The sequence below is a fragment of the Chiroxiphia lanceolata genome, chromosome 5 (genome assembly GCF_009829145.1).
Source record: "Chiroxiphia lanceolata isolate bChiLan1 chromosome 5, bChiLan1.pri, whole genome shotgun sequence".
Classification (NCBI taxonomy): Eukaryota; Metazoa; Chordata; class Aves; order Passeriformes; family Pipridae; genus Chiroxiphia; species Chiroxiphia lanceolata.
This window is the reverse complement of record NC_045641.1, coordinates 6,615,802-6,636,046: the sequence shown is the minus strand read 5'-3', so window position 1 is coordinate 6,636,046 and position 20,245 is coordinate 6,615,802. Positions and strand designations below refer to the sequence as shown.

Below are 20,245 nucleotides of genomic sequence, written 5' to 3'. Positions count from 1 at the left end.
CTAAATCCCCTCCTTTTGCCCTGTTTCCATATATTTCACATCCTTGGCTATGAGTCCCTGCTGTGCCTCACCCCCACAATGTCAGTGGGCTCCTAAAATCGACTCTTTCTACCTCTCAGTTAGCCAAAATTTACAAGGGGAATAAATGGATTTAATAAATGAAGATAAAATCTGGATTATCACCAGGAATTATTCCCAAATCAAGTGCTCTTTTCAGGATTACCCCACTCTAAAAAGGCAATTTTTTTCCTGCCATGCTCCCCATAAAGCACTGTATGCCATGGGAACACTTCTAGCTACAGAGTATACATGAGGAATATCCAAAATATTCTCCAAGTACCCAAGGGTGTCTATAAAGAAGAATCCTACTCAATTTTGCTTAGTAAAAACAGAGAGATTCCACAAAACAGGGACCTATATAGGCAGAAAATTAAAGAAACACCAGATCTTTTAATATATCACGAAACACAAACGCAAGTAAATAGAAGTTAAACCCTGACAAATTCCCAGACAAATGGCAATAGTATTTTTTTTGAAGGACTATATGAGATGCATTTGCAGTTGTAGTGTACAAGCAGGAGACTCCCACAAAGCCTGGTTACCTTTCTAACCACCATGCATTAGTCAAATCCTGTTATCGAGATCCACGCAGCATAAAAAGATGAAATAAGACAGCCCCCTTGATGTAGAAGGTCAGATCAGGTGAGTGACTTTCTCTTTCCAGAATTAAACACAGAGTTTCAAGTTGCTGAAACACGAAGTCCAAAACAAGCCCAAGCTTTTGGGCACTTTGGGTCCCATTTTTTTTTCTTGATGAAGGTGTGTTGCTTTTTATAAGAGAGTCTTAAAGAGGTTTCCAAAATGGTGTGAGGCCAAGACCAGCAGCAGACCGAGCTGAGTGCTCCCTCTCAAAAAGATACACCTCTCTCAAATGGGATCCAGGTCACTGTCCTATGCAGATGCTTTTAAAAATGCCACTCAAGTCCACCTGAGATATGGATGTGACAGAGTCAACACAGGACCATATCCCTAAACTTTATGAGATTTCACTGTGTGTAAATTGACGCAAAGCACAACCCTCTATGCTCACTGACATACTCTTTTGGTTATTTACTAAATCCTCCACAAACCATCCTGCTAATATGTTTACCTATATCAGCTACTCTAGGAGCATGTACAGCACTAAAATGAAACAAATCAAACTATGTTAAAATAAAATGGTGTAGGTGTTCCCAGTTTGAATCGTTATTTAACACTCATCTATGAGGAAAGAAAAATAGTGAAAAATTGCCAGAAATACTGACACCAGTCTTCCATTTGAAGAGCAATTCAGAGTGATTCCAAATATAGTTGGTCCTATTAAGAAAACAGCTTCGGGTAAGAGTGCAAACTACGTCATCATAAGAAAGAAAATGAGAAACATATGGTTCTAATAGCAGGTGGAACTTCAAACAAAATCAGCAATTCAGCATCCTAATAGTAAATCAAAGTAAAGAGGGGAGAAAATCTCTACTTGCCAAACCCATCCTTTCAGGGTGAAGTTTGGTGATGAACTCTTGCCTGATCCTCCAATTTCTAGAAGGAAAACCAACTTAATGATACCAGCAGGAGAAAACCCTAGTAGGTAAGATGCAGACCATGTTCCCCATCCTCTCACAGAAGTGGTGTTTTGGATTCCCTTGTTCTAGTTCTGTAGCTACATGGAGGGAGAAGAGGGGACATGGCCAGTCCCTGCAGATTCTCTCTCTGCAGACTGAAGTCTGGCCTCAGACACAGCAGCCTAAATCAGCAGTAACACCATAAAACACCCACTGATAATCCAGAGATGGCACAGAGCTCTATAGAAAAGCCAGGATCCTGTGTTGGCTCAGCTGAGCCCAAGTTACAAGACCATGAAGAAGGAGTGACTGCCTTTGGAACAGTGAAGTATGGGCTATGGCCTTTTTTCTAGATATAGTAATTCAGATATAGTAAATTCAGGAGGCACTGGGAATGAGGAAAAGGGGCTGTGCAACACTTCTGCTGTGCATAAAGCCCTGAGTCCATATTGCATGACTGCACCAGACAAAACCCTGCAATCCACAAGGGTGACCTCAGTCGCGCTTTCTTTCCCCTTCTGCTTTGGGCTGAGATTCTCAAGGGAGCCTCATGGAGTCATGTAACCAAGTTCAACCACTTTGAATTTTCCTATTGACCAGAATAGCATTAGATCATATTACCCATGTCTATTTGTTAATGACGAGGGCTCGTTTACCCACATTGATGCCACATGGCTTGGACGTGTGTGTTGGACACCATAAATGGCAAGGACGATGCCTCCAAGACATAAACACTGTGGGACACACAGCAGCTTCACTCAATGGCAATTTTCTCGTGTACACAAAAAAAACACAAAAGGAAAAGTTTTGAACTTCACAAGAATTTTCAGATTCCCTCCCACTGACCCACTTGTGGTAAATATAAAAGCAGGCAGCCATCGGTATTACTGTAGCACAGAAAGGGGCATACTGGCACTTCTGTATAAATGCCAATAAAAGCTGCATCTTGGTGGATCGTGTCATATTTGTTGTGGCTCACATAAGAGAGCATAAACAGAATAATGAAAAAGTCCTTTCTTCTTTGTTTTCAGTTAGAAATCCACCACTATCCCTTTTGAGAGCAAAGTTCTGAACAGCCGCTGTTTTCTCTTCTAATTATGAAGTTTATAGCAGACATGGGAGTGACCAGATTGCTTTGGTCTGGAGAGATGCTTCTTGACAAAACATATTATGCCAAATGCTGCTGCTGCATGTGAACTCTTCTGCTTTTGGTGGAGGGGGGAAAAAAGTCTCAAACAGCTGAAAAACAACCTCACACTGATGTGTATTTTTTCAAACAAGTATTTCAGCATGAGTTAACTATTGCACTGAGAGCCCACTCCACCAAGGCCTGAATCCATTCCAGCAGCCTGCAGGGAATGGCTGCTTAGCTGAGGCTGTAAAGATATGTATGTGTAAGTCCAAAAAGGTCCCAGTTTAATCCCTGGTGCGTCAACCAAGACAGGAGATATCACAAAGGTATGAAGATATTTGAAGCAGGTTGTTATTCTATTTGGTGGGAACCAAACGGATTATATATGGAAATCTTGGACTAATCTCAGAATGAGACAGTGCTGGTGTGCAAAAACATGTCTGGCACGGTTCACTGCGATGCATTTGTCAGTTGGTTTTGATTCAGTATAGAGATATAATATATATTAGATTATTTGTGAAAGCTTCCTACTAATATCCCTTCTCAAATTCCTGAACAAACTTTCAAGAAATAGAAATAAATTCTGCTAATTAGATTTTTAAGTGCCTTCCATGGAGAACGTATTATCCCTAAGAAAGCTTGAATTCACCCATGTCTGCTCTCCTGGAGAATAAAAAAAAAGGGGGTAATAAAGGAGGCAAAAACATCCCTGTTTAAAGTAATACTCCACAATTTTCATTTCATAAAATATCTGGCAAGGTGAAAGCAAAAGCTAGTTGTCACCTATCCTTAGGGAAATTATTTCATACCCAACTTACTAATACAAATTGTCAGTATTAAAACTAACTCACAGGTTTCTGCACTTACAGAAAGTTAAGAGCTGTGCAATATAGCCCAATGTCTGATAGCCAGAGACACAGAAACATGGATGCAAGCATGGAAAATATCAGGCTTTAATTTGAAACCTGGCTTGATTAATACGTTTAAAGTCCTATAGTTGCAGAAGCACAATCCTCTAGTACAGCCACTCTTAATTCAGTATAAAAATTATCTATTCTGATTAAGCCAATGCCTTATGGAAATAAGGCACAAATAAAAAATTAGAATTTCTGATTTAAAAAAGATAATCAGTGTTTAATTTGGAACAAAGTTGTCATTACTGCTTCCTTGGTCAAACTGATCACTAGGGCAGCCCACAGACTAAATAAGTGTCTTGTAGGTCTATCTTTGTTAAAAGATAAAATCTATACCTATAGATTTAATTTTTTTTAAAAAAAATTTTTTCCTTCAAAACTCCTAGTGAACACAAACGAAGTGTTGTATGAGTAAGCATTATAAGAAAAAACAATACATATCACAGTTGACAGCTGCAGACTTAATTGGTCAAATACCAATTAATTTATGCAGCTGTGAGTTCAGGATGTACTGGATATGTTCCAAACACAGAGGCTGCTGTCAGGTTTAACCCGGTGCAGCTAAAAATGGGATGAAATGCAAATATTTCCCCATTTTATTGTGGTCAGAACCATCCCCCTTCCACCAAACTCTGGTTTAAGACACATGGATTCGTTACCTTAATGAGACACAAAACTTAACTGTGATTCACCTTCTATAAGTGAAAACAGGACACGCAAGTTGTTGGTGTCTTACATGAGAAAAACCTTCCCACTGACAACATTACTGGTCTAATTTAATATAATGAAGGCCAAAAATACAGCAACTTGTGTTCACAAAGCATTTTAGCATGCAACCATGAGCAAACAACTGCTTTGGACAAGGAGTACTCACGAAAACTGTCATTTCGGATAAGACTTCTGTTTCTACCTTTTTGAACTGACACTTTTGGAATACTTGTTCATCCTCCCTGTACATTCTGATCTACTTAGAAATGCATATTTGATGATATACACTGCAAGTGAGATTTGAGCTCAGATGCAGCTGTGTACCTTGAGGATGCTTCCAGCTGGCCAGATGATCCTACCTTGCATTTACTTATTCTCCTTTATGCAGTGCTTCACAAATTATAACTCTACTTCACCATGAAGGTACTCCAGTATTTTATGAGTTACTGCCATGGATTTTAACAGCATGAAAGTAAGACAAAGGATTATCCATTGAGGTGTTTGGACTACACATGTAAAACCTTACCCATCATCATAATGAGGTTAGAAATTAGCTGGTTCCCACCAGCACATCACAACAGCTTGTTACAAAACACTGAATTCCTCTAGTTTGTATTCAAGACAAAGTTAGAGAACACAGGCAAAATGCAATAGGTTGGTAATATTTAGACAAGGACATCCTCACTTTGCTAATGCCACGAGACCTTTAAATGGCCTTTCATGTGTCTTCCAAATGAAAAGAATTACTTCCATGGAAAAAAGAAAAACAAACTTAGTTTTGGACAAAGCATTCCATATTATGAAGAATCTTGGGAGAGAAAACAGAAGAGGAAATATTTTGCCTAACGAAGCCACCTAGGAGTACATTCTTAGCCACTTTTAGGCACGAACACATCCTTGAAGATCTGAGCTGCAAGAACTGGTGAAAAGGCTTTCACTACTACCAAAGGCGTGCGCTTGCAAATGAGGTAACTCTTAGCTTTGGACATGTGAATGTAACAAAGACAGACCTTATGCATCCAGATATAAAGCTGAGTCATTTATCGAACTGTTAGATCTTATTAAAGAGTCTTTATGCATCATAACAATTCTTTCCTTTTAGGTAACAGAAAATGGCACATATAATCAGATACTTGTACCACTGAAACACAATTGTAACGATCTTACCAAGTATTAAATACCGGGAAATAGGATATATATTCTCATTCTTCAGCTAAGTGCTCTGAAAGGACTTTGGCTTTGTTATTACAGCTATGCACAAGACAGGGTACCCAGGGAGGTGGTCACAGCACCAGGCCTGACAGAGTTCAAGAAGTGTTTGGACAATGCTCTCAGGCACATGGTGTGATTCTTGGGGCGTCCTGTGCAGAGGCAGGAGCTGGACTCAATGATCCTTGTGGGTCCCTTCCAGCTGAGGATGTACTGTGATTCTATGCGGCACAGAAGCAGACATCGCCTAAAGCTGACAAAACCATTCTGCTAACTTGAACCCATCTTAGAACAACTATTTCAGAAAGCAGCTGTTTCTTCCATAATACACAGAATTATTTTAAAAATCAGCACACTGAGTGACGATGTGCTTCCATCCCCTCTGACCAGCACCCTCCTCCCAACACGGATATGCCATTTTTTGAGATGAGTCAGGGTATGGGGTGACCTTGAAGAACAACAGTTATGCAAGGGAGATCTGGTAAACCATCACCCCCCAGAAGAGAAGACAGCTGTGTTGTCACCCAGCAATTACAGTGAAATGACTTAGCCCACAATAACCTCCTTGAAGGAACACAACTGTCTGGGTATGCAGAGCACGAAGGGGGCTCAGACACAGAAACGCCACACGCTATCCCCTGAAGGCAGACCCAGCACACTGCATGTAAATGGAACTGTGCAAGACCAGAGAAGATACAAAGGATTTTGTTTGTGTTTACAACTTCAGAGGGGATTTTTTTTCTCTCTCATTTAATGTATTTTAAGGATTTTTAAGATGCCTTGATCTGCTTCCCTACATCTGCTTACATCTAATCTAGCATGAAATGCAATCCAGGCAGTCCTGGCTGCAAAGTCCTTCCCGAAAAAGTTTCCAGCATCTTAGTGATCAAGAATGGTGTCAGCTTTGTTTCAGGTTTCACATTTTTTTCACTTGGATAAATTCTTTGCAGCAGAATGATTTACTTAACAAGGAGCCAACTGCTAGTGCCAAGGTAGAGCTGTCCTGTGCCATATCCACATATAAAGGGTCATATTCCCTTTCGCTTGAAACTGGAGAAGGGCAATTCATCCAGTCTGCATCTCCTTGATCCAGGAGATGATCTCATGGTTTAAGCTGATGTCAGCCTCCAGGCATGCCCAACTGTCCCCCTACCCTGAAGCATTTTTATAGATCCTGGCTCCTTTCCAAGCCTGCCTGCCTCCCTAGCAGGGATGCCTGAAGACGTGCCCAGCAGTAAGGGCAGCTCCATGGGCAGGCACTGAGGTCCCAACAGGCATCCAGATCAGCCCAAAAGATGCTTGGGGTAGTGATGAAGCATACCCATGTGTGGTGCCAGGAACTATATTCTTGGAAAGGCCCTACCCTTCCACCACCGCCATCAACATCATTAATGGCACCACCACGCATCACCCCCTAACTGGTGGCCACGTCTGAGCACCCTGAGTCATCCTCGAGGTTTCAGAGCCCCAGTGGTTTTTGGGATGCCCTGGTTTTGCAGCTGGCAGGGCTTGGAGCATGGCAGCACAGGGAGAGCAGAGTCAGCCTTCTGTCACTCCAGCGCAACTGCAGTGCTATGAGCAAGCCAGGTTTTAACAAGTAAATCTACATAAAAGCTTTCTCTGAAAGTGATTACTTAATATAACAACCAGCTGTCTCTCCAATTCTTGCTGAGGCAGCCTATCTTCTCACCATTATTCAGAAAGGGGAAAAAATAGGGGAAAAAATAAAAAAGCAGAAAGCCTATTTTGTCTACAGGGTAAGCAAAGCGTCAGATGATACCTGACAGACAGAGATGCCAAGTGCTTTTATAAATTTTTTTTTCTTCCCTAGCCATTCCATCCATTTCTTGACAGTAAAAGGAGCTCTTACTTCTGGGGTGCAAAGAAGTAATTAGTCATTAATCCCTTAAATTCAATCCCACAGTTTTTTGTGCATCGGCCACACAATCTAACTACCATCACTTTTATGTCAGTACTCAATGTGTCACCTCATATGCAAAAATAATTACCATAGGAGAGCATCAGTGGGCACCAGAAGAGCCTCCAGACTGGGAAACTGGAGTATGGGTCTGCAAGGGCTGTATTTTTTGACCCAAAGACTTGAATAGATGGGCCTGTCCCAGAAAGTCACTGAAGAATGTTCATCTGAATTAATTAAATGGCAGAATTTATGTTAAGGCACATTAAACTTCTGCATGGCCAATTTTATTCAGAATTAGTGTAGCCTTTGATTCTGAGTTAAACTGCACAGAAGAGTTTAATAAGAGGTAACTAATGTGTTTCAAAACTAAATTTGGATTCATCTTCCCAGAGGCTATGGGGTTAGCTCCGGAGGGATGGGGCCTTACAAAGACAGGAATCTAGGACAGAGAGGTTTTGCAGGGATCTTGTCAATGGGCTGCTGAAAAGGAGCAAAAAGGCTCGATTTATTTAATTATCCTTTTAGCCTTCATGTAAATCTTGAGAAGGGGTGATTCTTCCACATTTGTTATCGAGGGTGTCCTCTTTAACACCAGATACTGCACTGCCTTCCAGGATGGAGCACGGGGCCCCTTTGACCATCATTTGATTTATGAGAGAGCAGGAGCTTCCCCACTTTCACCCACATTAGGAAAACTTTTCATTGCTGCTTTTTTTTTAGCTTTGTGATGGGTACAGCCCTGAGCTCCCAGATTTTACAGGAGGATGCCTCCCCTCCCTGCTCTTTATTACAGCAGCAGCTCCTGGCTGTAGGTGCAGGCATTCAAGGAGTGAGGCAGAGCCAGGGCATGAATCATTGCATGAACACCCCATCCTCCTGTCTTCCAAGGAAACAACAATGGAAAGCACCGGCAGAATTTTAGTTGATCTGCTAGGAACAGTTCCCTCAAGCTGTTTCACAGGAAAAGTAGCTTCAGACCCCAATAAGACATGGATCTGATTTGTAATAAGTAATTTAACAGTGCCTCTTCCAGAGGCACTCTTTAGGAGAGTAAAGAGGAGGGGGAGAGCGTAAGAGATACCTAAGTAGTTTAGAAATTATTTTTAAAATCCCTGTTCAGCAGAAACTATCTAAAGCAGAGTATGATTTACTAGATAAATAGTATTGCTTAACAAGGCACTTTCATGTGCACATTACTACCATTATGCAATCAATACACCTGGGTGCAGGGCTACACACAGTTTATTGTTCCTTCCCTTGCTTTGCTCTGACTCAGCACTCAGTCTGTATGACTGTGCAGGTATTACCCACGGTAACAGAGAGAATTTCTGCTTATAAATAATGGTGTAGCTAAGAAAAAAAAAACCCAGAACAAAACCAACAAAAAAATCAGGCATGTTTCTCTCTGACTCTTACAAGCATTGTTTTTTCTTTTTTTCTATTTAACTAGAACCTCAGATTGCTGCTTCTCCGCAGCCCAACTCTTCACACCACGTACTTCCCTCAGGAACCCATCTAGCAGATGATTCCTCTTTCAGCGTGTTCACACCTGCACAATTACCATAAGTGGAAGAAATTTCCACTATTCTACAGCAAACAATAGAAAGGATCACATTTCTCTTTCTGCTCAAAACCAGAACACAGTTGTTTTCAGGGCAGGTTATGAAATTCCTCACACGTCAGGTCAGAAAAAGTCTGTGTCACACAAAGGCGTCTGTGTGCTGTTGTTCCCCACAGCCAGGTAGTTAATGGAGCTGTGATAGTCCTGTCCTAGAGATCCCATTTTCTTCCTCAAACAGATTCTAAACCACAGCATGTTTTCCATGTCTTAATGTCTTAACTGAAGACATTAAGAAGACTCCTCTCCTGAGATATGGTACCAAACACAGCTGTCCAGTGGGACGCTCACCCTGCTCTGAAGCCTTCTTTTAGGCCTGAGCTCAGCAAGGTGAGTTCAGCCTCCTCACCAATTTCACTGGAACCAATAATTCTCTAAAACTGGACACATGCTTAAATGCTTTGTCAGGCTCAGGCTCCTGGATTAACTGCAGACTCAATCTCTCCCAGCACAGCACTCGACAGAGAGCTCCTTCCCACTCCGTCCCCACCAATCCGAGTCTTCGGGGAATGTTGCCATGGATTTCCACGGGACACAAAAGAGTCCATATTGGAAGAACCCTGTTAAGGTTGCTAGGCGTAAATATTGACTTAACGGCTCTTCCGCCTTTTTTCTTTTTTAAGAACAGATTTGTTGGCCATGGCTGGAAAAACAGAATTATGGAGTATGCATGATTCACTCTGGCACTCACACAAACATGCAGATCAGTTGGCTGGCAGCTCTCTCCTCTGTTAGCAGAACATCGCTTCTAAAATGTGTCATTTCGTTTTGGCACCAAGAGCATCCGAGCCCACAGACAGAGAGATAAAATCTCCTACCTTCCATGTACTTCACATGGGGATCACTGACCTTCCCCTACACAGAGTATTGGATTAATACTTCCAACAGCTTTTTAGTTCAGACACACAGAAGGACTGACAGAAGTTCTTCTTTCACACTAAAAGCCCAGTTCAGAAACCTCCCCTGTCACGCCCACTCTTCAGTGTCTGCTGACACAAGAAAGGAGAGGAAAATAAATGCAGGTAAAACTGTTTATTCAAAAGTCTTTTGAATAAAGGCTGTTTCACAGACAAGAAATACTGAGACAGACAATAACTCCTGTGACAGAAGGAAAGCAGCAGACAGAGGGGACCCAAGGCTTTTGGTCACTAGATTCATGCTTTCATCACCAGGGTCTACTGCCTATAGTACTCCATGCACAGACTTTTAATCCTGAATTTAAAAAATGTTATTTAAAATATGACCTCAGCACACAACATAATTCAAACTTTCTTCCATATTGATTCTGCCAGATCTGAATGATTTGGCAGGACTGGCAGGGCGACAAACCAGCGCAGCCTGAGGATGCAAAGTGTAGGTGGCACTTGTGTGTACTGATCCTAGACACGCCAGCACAATCACTGACTGTCCCTAAAAACCTGCTCGCCACACACAGGGGCATTAGCAGCTCACACAAGAGTTGGCGGAAGCATCAGGGAGTATATTCAAGATTCCCCAGAAGACCCCCATTTGACACACAACCAGGGGAACTCAATGAGAGTTGCCTTTCACAACACTTGACAGATATCTGCCAGAAAGCACAGAGCTTATCAGGAGGAAGACAAAAATCTAATGATTGAACATAGGGGGAGAAAGTCCAGTGTCAGACAAGAGATCCCACTCTGACGAATCACAAGGAGTTTGCCTGCATTTTAGCTAGGCAGGCTGTCCTTTGGGACTTTTATCCCATCAGAGTTTAAGCACCCTCAAAAGACATAATGCAAAACCAGAAAGGAAAACACATGCACGCATTTACGTTTCTTTGCATCCATCCCCTGCGTCTCTACACCTTCCTCTCAGGGCACAGGGACCAATTCCTCCTGCCAGACATGCTCTGTGCACATCCCCATTAGAAGAGGTTCTTCTTAATGGCACATTAAGGCTGTGGCCACCTCACAGCTATGAAGGGCAGCCCAGAGCTCTGGCATCCCACCCAGTCCTCAGACAAATTAGCCTTCCCCACTCAGTGTTAAGCTTTCAGAAACAAAAGCAAGGACACTTAGATACCTTTGGAGCTTAGCAACAGATGCTCAGGATCCATTCAACCTGCCTCAAATCTATTTTTACTGACAGCTTTTGAAGCAGAGAATTCACTGAATGGAGAAACAGGTTGATATCCCCTCTCCTCAACTGTATGCAGATCTAGTTTGTTATTTTCTAAATGTTTCCTTGGTGGCACATACAAATTCAATTCTGCATCTGCAAGCAAGGATGTCTATTTTCAGAATAAAGGCAATGACATGCAAAGTTTGTATTAGCAACAGCTAAGTAGAAAAATCCGGGGGAAAAAAAAAAAAGGAAAAATCTCTTTTAAGGTCCTAACGTGCATAGGACAAGAGACTGAGTAGATCTAATTGCATGAAATTAAGGAATTTTCCGCCTACTCACTCTCCTGCCCTTGCAGCTGGAATAGCAAAGTCCGGGTGCTGCCTCCTGGTTTCTCAGGAAATTGTTTGCAGGGAACAGAAACATTTCACAACAAAGAAGCAAGAAATAATCTAAATTATTTCTCTGCTTTACCAGCCTAGGTTCAAGGCCGATGCAAGGCAATTCTTACTGTATGTCGATATTGCTGCTCTTATACCCCACAAATGAGTACCAGGGGACAAACCCATACACATAAAGACTTTTTCAAGCTGTGGTTATTGGTCATAATTATCTGGTTATGGAGACGGCAATGACTGAGTTTTATGACAGGTTCTCAATAACTCTACACAGCAAGACAACAGGCTGCATTTGTCACTGGGTTTACATTGTACTGACCTGAGGTGGGCCCAGCAATGGAAAAGCAACTGCTACAAATACCTGTAGCTCTTTGGAGCCCCATTTATGTCCCTCCACTTAAGAGGATCCCCTCTGTCTACTGAGGTGGCTGAATCTGCCCTTGAACCAGCTCCTTTGGCTTAGGCTGTCTGAGCATTTAGTTCATCCAGGTAGATTTTAGGATCTGTTCTGTCACACGGTGCCCACATGATCGGCCATCAGCTTTGACATGACCAAAAGCTGGGGCAAGAAGTCCCACTTGGGACAGCAGTGCAGCAGTAATCAATGTTCCAGTCCAACACAGAGTTCTATATAATTGTACTGCCTTTAACTCAATGAGAAGTTAAGGTACTTTTAGAAGTTTAAAACAAACTACATGAACTAATCCTACAGTGAGCAATCTCTCTCCATTTCCTAGGAAGAAAGTCAAGGGTGATGAGTTCAGATCCAAATGTCTCAAGTCAGGTGAGATGAATCTCCCCTTCAGGGTGTAAGATGAGGAACAGATAAGGATCAAGCCTCTAATGACTACAAGGAATTCATAGCAATTGTGAAATGCCTTTTTGTTATGCATATGTTCCAGCCACAGTGAGGAAAAACTTCACACTGTGGACAACCCCATAAATATCCTTCCAGAAGTGGCAGAGGTACCTCTCCATGGCACAGGTTACCACCATCTCCTATGACAATCCATAGTATGTCATAATTTCAGAGCAGTTAGCATACAGAATGTTTTATGCATTTGAAAATTATAACCTGCTCTTACTCTCCTCAAAGCCCTTGACACAACTGCTGATATTATTAGTGGATAAGGACTTCTTAAAGCATCAAAGACTTTACTGCAGCCTAACTTCTCTTCTTTCCAACTCTGCAGTCAGTTGGTTGCATTAACACAAAAGAGAACCAGAGCATTTCTCAAACGTTTTCAGCACCATTTAAACTCGGGTCATCTTGTCTGCCTGTGACGGGCTGAACAAATTATCAGTCACATTTGTCAATCACTGTTCCTGCTCCTTAAATGCAAGAGTCTAATTGAAGCAAAGAGGCAGCAATGAAAGTCTGATACTCACTTTCTGAGCACTGCAATTTCATTCTCTATGCTGCTTTCCTTTCCCTTCAGTGCCTTCTTGGGAATGCACTTGACTGCAAAGAGTTTCCCACTTGCTCTCTCTTCAGCCAAAACAACCTCGGAGAATGCACCCCTGAAAGAAGAAAGGAAAAGCCATGGTTTAAAGTGGTGCTTTTTCTTTGAAAGCTGTTCACTGAAACACAACCATCAAATACAGTTCTGGTGTTTTTCGAAAGCTGCTCTTGTTAATCACAGCAGTGGCATGACGAGCATCGTTCTTTGCCTTTACAAACATATGCAGACATTTACACTCAGACAAAACATTAAAGGCTTACCAAATACAACAATTTTATAAAAAAAGCATAGTCCACCAGAAACATAAGCAAAGTTTGAAAATGAGTAAGTACCATTTCTGCACACAGGGGCATGGACCACAGCCTGGCTGCTGACTAGGCAGATGATGTACTTTTCCCCTTTCCAAGATTTTGGAGGTTTAATTCACCTAGAAGCACAAAGTCCCTAGGATTGAGATACACCACTGCCAAGAGTGCTCTTGGTTCCTCAGTCACCACAAGAGGTCAGGGCCCCCACTCTGGTCCTCCCTGGCAGCCCAGAGCATCTCCTCATGTTGGCTCAACCCTGACTCAGGCGGGGAAGCAGAGTCAGAATTTCTCTATGTATGCAGAGTTATTCCACAACACAAACTGATGTGTGTAACCACTAAAGCCAAAGAATTCGATTAAATCACAAATCCAAACGTTGGCCTTAATAGCAGCCTCCCTATGGTTACCCCAGAGAGGATTACACAAATAAAGAAATATCATCACAGCAGCCAGTTGCTAATTGCCAAGAGTGGGCAGTGCCTCTCCTTCATTAGGTTATTTCCTAACAGTGTATTGTTTCTTGCACTCTCAATGCTTCCTCCAAAGCATCTGGACCTGACTGAGAAGAGGCCAGGAAAACGTTACAGTCAGTGCTATATACACATTTTTTGGTTCTTAAGAGTTTTTTGAGCATTTGAGCATCACTCAGACACTGCTACTCTGGAATTTGCTGTGCTACATTAGAACCATTCTTATATTCTGGAACTTGTTGCTGGTTTAGCAACAAGGTACTGGGCAAGAGAGAGCATTGGCCGGACAAGAAACAGCAAATTTTTGCTCCTATTCACCAAAACCTCTTCTTGAAGCACCCACTTTGTCCAAGAGAGATCAGGTCCAAGGACTTATCTAACCCAATGACAACTGAAGGGTCAGGTTGAACAATATGGTCTAGTGGAAGGTGTGGTATTGTATTAGTACCATTGCATGGTACCGAATCTTTAAAATTCCTTCCAACTCAAACCATATTTTGTTTCTACAAAATAAAAATGCTCTTTCTTTTATAATTCCCCTCATCAGCAGATTATTCTGTTCTCCTACATAGCTCTCTCTGATAAATTCTCAGGAGCATGCTGAGCAAACCCAACCACACTCCAAGCTGCTCTTAAAAGTTTAATGTTTGATCACAGCCTCATTTTGCTACCACCAAGTTTCTCTGGCTTTCATTACCCACAACTTCTGCTTATCTAGATGTTTGTGGATAAACAAAAGCATTTCCTTTCCTGACCAGCCTCCTCTTTTTTTGTCATGCACTTCGATGACACAACCAGGCAACTGTGACCTCACCATCGGTTCCTGAGTTGCAAAAGAGCCAAATGAATCATTAAGCCTGTGGATAAGTGGATAAGCAAAAGGAAGAGACTGCTGCTTTGGAAAAAAAGTGCTTGCTTATCCAGAAATGCTTTTGCAGCCAGCAGTGATAGGGAAATAGTGATAGAAAGTTTAGGAATGTATGAAGAAAGACTTTTGCACGCTGTTACGGCAGATGTTTGACAGATTGTCTACACAGGGCAGTGAACCTCTGAACCAAGAACATTTTGCATCATTTTTACTAAAAAGGACAGACTATGACCACATTTATGCCACTGAGTACTAGAATGATTCACTGTTTCCTGCTTTGAGTATAATCTACCACAGCACATCAGAGCATCATGGGCTCCCCAATTTAGGATCCACCCAAGTGATCCAAAGGGCTTGCACAAATAAACCACCCAAAGTGTTTTTAACAACCTGTTCTTTGGTTTCCTCTTATCAACAATTCCAGTAACTTTATTTACCAAATGAAATTTTCATCCTGACCTTCATCCCTGGGACAGCCAGACCAGAACTGCAATAAAATCCTTTTGCTGGAAAGCCCTAAGACCTCTCAGTGCTTACCAGTTTTGGTTACAGATAAAAGCATTCTGAAACTCACAGGGCTGCACCCAGTTATATTTCATGAACCCCTTAAGTCCCATCTGCTTAAGCTTTCAACACTGCACTTCACTCCACCTGTGTCTTGAACAAGCTTTTTGCCTTGAGTTAAATGCTGTGAGAAGCAGCATTTGCATACCAGTCCTTTACTGATCACACAGCTCTCCCAGTGTTTACGATATTATAAAAACACAGGGAGCTCCCATCTCAATCTGGATTTCATTGCTGTTTTCAGACAACAAAATGATGGAAGTCCCTTTATATCCCTTTGTGCAAGAAAGCTAGCTTTAGGAAATTACTCTATTTTAGCTGGTTTCATCATTTTACTGGATTTCTTTCTTTGCTTACCAGGACAGACATGGGTTTCACTGGCTGGAAAACGCCCCTGTGAATTTAAATGAAATTTTTTGGGGGAGCTCTGAGATACTCATAAAACCCAATGCCATATCTCCTTAACAACCTTTCTCATTAAAGCATGAAATAAGCTGAAGCTCAGCTAAAACGTTTGCTCACATGTCAACCCTGGGCACTGACAGGACACTATTTTACACTGATTTTTGTATGAGGCCATGGCATAAAATTGCTGGTGCTGGGAAGAGCCCCCGGGCAATGCAGGGGGAGAGCCGGGGTGGATCTACCGGGAAGGCAGGAGGGTGATTTGAGGAGGCAGATGTGACTTAGTCTGCACTATCCTGAGCACTGTGAATGCTCCTGCATTCACAGAGCAAGGGAGCGGGGCAAAGCAACAAGTCAATGCACAAAATAAAGTGAAGTCCTGGAAGGAAAGAGAAGGGAGGGAACAGATGGAGATAGGGATCAAAGTGTTAAACAGAGATTCAGATGCATAAGGCAAGAAGAAAGAAATGGTAGGAGGGAGCATCAGCAGGGGAAAGGCAGCAAAGATACTCTCGGAGTCTGCTGGAGTCAGGGAAGAGTCAAAAATAATACCAAATAGATGGGCAAGCAATTACCATCATTTCAAACTTGGAGCTGAATTCATCCACCCTTAATGGCTCAGTCCAGCCTCCACTAAACCCCTCTTGGCTCACACATGAATAGATAAATAACAGAGAGAAAGTCAGAAAGACAAGGCTGCTTGTTTTCTTGCTAACTGCAATGTATCCTACAGCAAATTCCCCACCTCTGCAAAAAAGTTCCCCAGAACTACCAGCATGGCAGACTTGCTAAAGAAGAAATTTTTTTCCTTAAAAAGAATTATTATGGCCTTTAAAATCATGATTAATGAAGGAATCTGTTTATCTCCAAGAATTTATTACAATTCTTTATTGAGGGTTAAAAATTAATTGTGTACAAAATTCTGTAAAGTTTGGGTTCTGAAAATATTGCATTTTACACGATCAATGTGACAGGACTTTTTGTTTCAAGGGCATGGCTTCCATTAAGCATCATCAAACAGTGTTACACAATAAAAAGGAAAAAAAAATAATATAGGAGATGTTGGGCAACCAGAATGCTACAGGTTTGCAGCTCAGAGAGGGCTCTGGATTAAAACCCCACCTCTCCTAGCAAGTACCACACGGTGTTTATAATGATGTGATGTTCCCAAGAACTGACCCATATGCCTGTATTTCCATTGTCATCATGCTGAGCCTAAAAGAGATTCATAAACTTTCTTGGTCAATCTTGCATTTTGAATCATGAGGTTTTATCCAAAATGCCATGCATAGAAAAACAGTATTTCTGTGAAGGACACAAGCAAATGAGGATTTTTTGATTCTGTGAAATACCGAGGAAGGTGTTTCTCTGTGAAAATTTTTGGGGGAGTTTTATTCTCTTCCTCCCCAAAAATATGGACTAAAAAGTATTTCCACAATCTCATGTAGATTTATGATTTTTTTAAATAGGGGAAAGAGGTTAATTGATTAAAAGTTACGATTTTAAAGGTGTTTGCAACGGTTGGGATGTCCCATTCCTTTCAGATGGAAAAGACGTAATTGCAACCTTTCCAACACGCCCAGGGACCTACTCTTTGCCTCTCTGAAGAAGGGCTTCAAGATTCTTCAGGAACTTTCCTTGTCCTGCCTGGAGATTATAGCAAACAAATAAAAAAGTATCATGGTTTTGAGGAAGTAGGACAGTGGTGGAAATGGGTAAATGAGAAACTTCTGCAAAATGAAACCACCTTTAGCTGCCAAAATACAACAACCTATTTCTGAAAGCTTTGACCATATTATCATTTACCCCAGAGGAACTACTCTTTTCACACTTCTAATTAAGCCATGGAATAATTTTATGATTTAGATAATTTCTATATGAATTAGGAACAACGCAAGAAATAAAAGAGGTTAAAGGACTTGATGGGTGACATTAAGATAATGGCCAGTTCTAGAGGGCACTTAAGATGTTCTGACTTCTCACCCCTTTGCACACACCTGGACCATGCAGTATCCTATGGGATGACAATCTTTTATAGTTTCAATTAATTTAAATTATTTCTCATTCAGTTACTTGATCTAGATTTAAAAATTAGAATTTCAAGATTAACACTGGAATATGAATGGGATTCATACTCAAACAGACTGAATTTTCTATGAGAAAGCAATGGCAGCAAGGCTAGGCTATCCAGCCTAGCAAAATAAAGAACAAATAACTTTCTCCTTCTTCTGTTTGAACTACAGTTTAATATGAACACTGAAATACAATGGACAGCATATACTGTGACAGCAAATCTGTTCTCATTCAACAAAAAAACTGCTGTCACAAAAATACTGACAAAATGAAGATGAAGAGTTGATGGGGGGGACAAAACTTCATTTTTCCTATTCGACTTCCATGTTGAGCAGTTTTCCACTGCATTAGCAGGTGTTCTGTCACACTAAATCAACAGACATAGCCAGGAAACAGATTTCACATCTTCAGGCCACACATAGCTAATGTTCTTAATTAGGATACAGTTGGCTTTCCATGTGTACTTTGCCCCAGCCAAACCATGGAAAAAAAAGTAGTGAACACTCATCATCTGAAAAATATACCAAGTCCACCGTGAAGATCATCCTGAGACAGGAGACTGAGTAAAAGTGAGACCAACAAAATTAAAGGTAATTTTCGTAGTGAAGCTTTGGCAACCACACTCAAATTCTGCTCCTTGACTCCACAGAGAAAGGTGACTTTGCACTGCACCACAAACAGAGGCAAGTATGTAAGAAAAAAAATCTTCAATTTCATTTTCAGATCTGTGGGATGAGCTCAGGCTATTTTTTTTTTTTTTAATTTTCTACTCAGTTGTTTCTGTACACACCTCCTCACTCTCCTCACACATGATCCAGGTACAACCCAGCATAAACCCAAACTAAAGCTGAAAATAAAGTTTTTCATTCCAAAATCACATCCATCAATGACAATATTGTATTGACAACAGCTGCATGAAAATGAATTTACAATGCAATTTTCAATAGCTCAGTGAGGTCTGAGTAGAAATTTAACAAAATCAAAGTGTGGAGGGTGCTTTTAGAGAGCCAGGAGGAAAGAAAAAGGGTTTGGGGACTGTGTCACGCATGGTACAGAACCCAGATATCCCTACACATTCCCAAGAACTGGATATAAATTTATGGGAAAAGAAACACGGTGACTAATCTGGTTGCAGCCATCCATTCTTTAGAGCACAAATGCTTTTTCTAGCTATTTTCATTCATCAAACACACAGTTCCAGCCCTGCAGTCCCTTCTATGGCAATGCTTCCCCTGCCTGGGCAAGAGCACAGCAACTGGGATCACTGTATTAACACTGGTATTTTTAGCCTCACTACTCATTTAACTTCCACTAAGCCACCCAGCCACAATTGGAAATGCTGTTTCCTACCTTGGGGCCCAGTGAGTATCTGCTCACCACACAGCCCTGCCCTGGGCTGTGTCTGACCCTGGTTCCCCTCTCCAGGGCTGATCCTGATCCCCACCCAAAGGGATGACCCCATGGAGATGCCTGATGCCTGGGGGTGGGGCTACTATTACCCCATTCCTGATGATAAACAGCACTTCCCACTGTGCCAAAATGCTGTTGCTGTAGCCTGATGGACACTCAAATGATGGTAAGGGGGAAAAGTACCCTTTTCTGGGTGTTCCTGTAGCAAGGAGCTTCTTTCTGGAGCACTGACATGTTTCTCTCTGCTCTGAGCCACTGCCCCATGGCAATACCCTCAGCATTTTGTCCAAGTAAGGTTACATTAAAACCACTGGGGTCCTTCAATGACCACACACTTCCCCACAATGCGAGAGGACCCTGGGAGTCACCCTGCCCAGGAATGGGCAGCACATCCCCAACTCCAGACTCATCTTTCCAGTCACTTTGTTCCTCCCCCTTTAACGCAATTTTTGGGACAAAGTAACCACAGCAGTGCCAAGATCTCTGCTGGGATTTATAACCATGACCATTACACAGACACCCCACGATATCATGCTGCAGGTAGAGCTTCTTCTTTCCCCTCCTTATAAACCAATTTGGTTTCCTCCCACCATTGCAGGGTGACTTGCTGAGAGAGAATGAGCAGCACAAAGCTTTCATCTCGTGTAGTCCCTGAAAGTTTTTCTATTTGTTTGGATTTAACTTCCATTTCCTTGGGTACTATTATCTACAATTACAACAGCTTAGTGTTTTGACAGTTTTTGTCACCAGAGTCAGCTGCAAGAATTTTAATGACAATTTGAGGCTCATAATTTCTTTCAGTTTAGCTACTCAGTATTTTATAATCTCAGGGGGAGGAAAGAAAACAACAACAACAACAAAAAAAGACCCCATCAAAAGAACTAGAATTAAGACTGGAACTCCATGTCAGCTACTTAAAGGAAAGCTACTCAGAGGAGAGATACTTCTATGAAGTCAGAAAACAACAAAAAAGTAGCACATCTTAAAGCATGAATTTATAACAATATAGTCAAGGTGGTTTCCTCCACAACTCTGCCTCCTCCCCTGGACCACCTTCACCAGAACACAACCACATGCTTAATGAGCAACAATCATTTTCAT

At 41.7% G+C, this 20,245-nt stretch overlaps 1 protein-coding gene across 1 annotated transcript in view; it reads right to left on the bottom strand.

Annotated features, from left to right (window-relative positions):
• CAMK1D (calcium/calmodulin dependent protein kinase ID) overlaps positions 1 to 20,245 on the bottom strand; it is a 212,595-nt gene that overhangs the window by 106,524 nt on the left and 85,826 nt on the right. Inside the window, 1 exon segment of the mRNA XM_032688446.1 lies at positions 12,973 to 13,104. Within this exon segment, the coding sequence (XP_032544337.1) occupies positions 12,973 to 13,104 (132 nt within the window).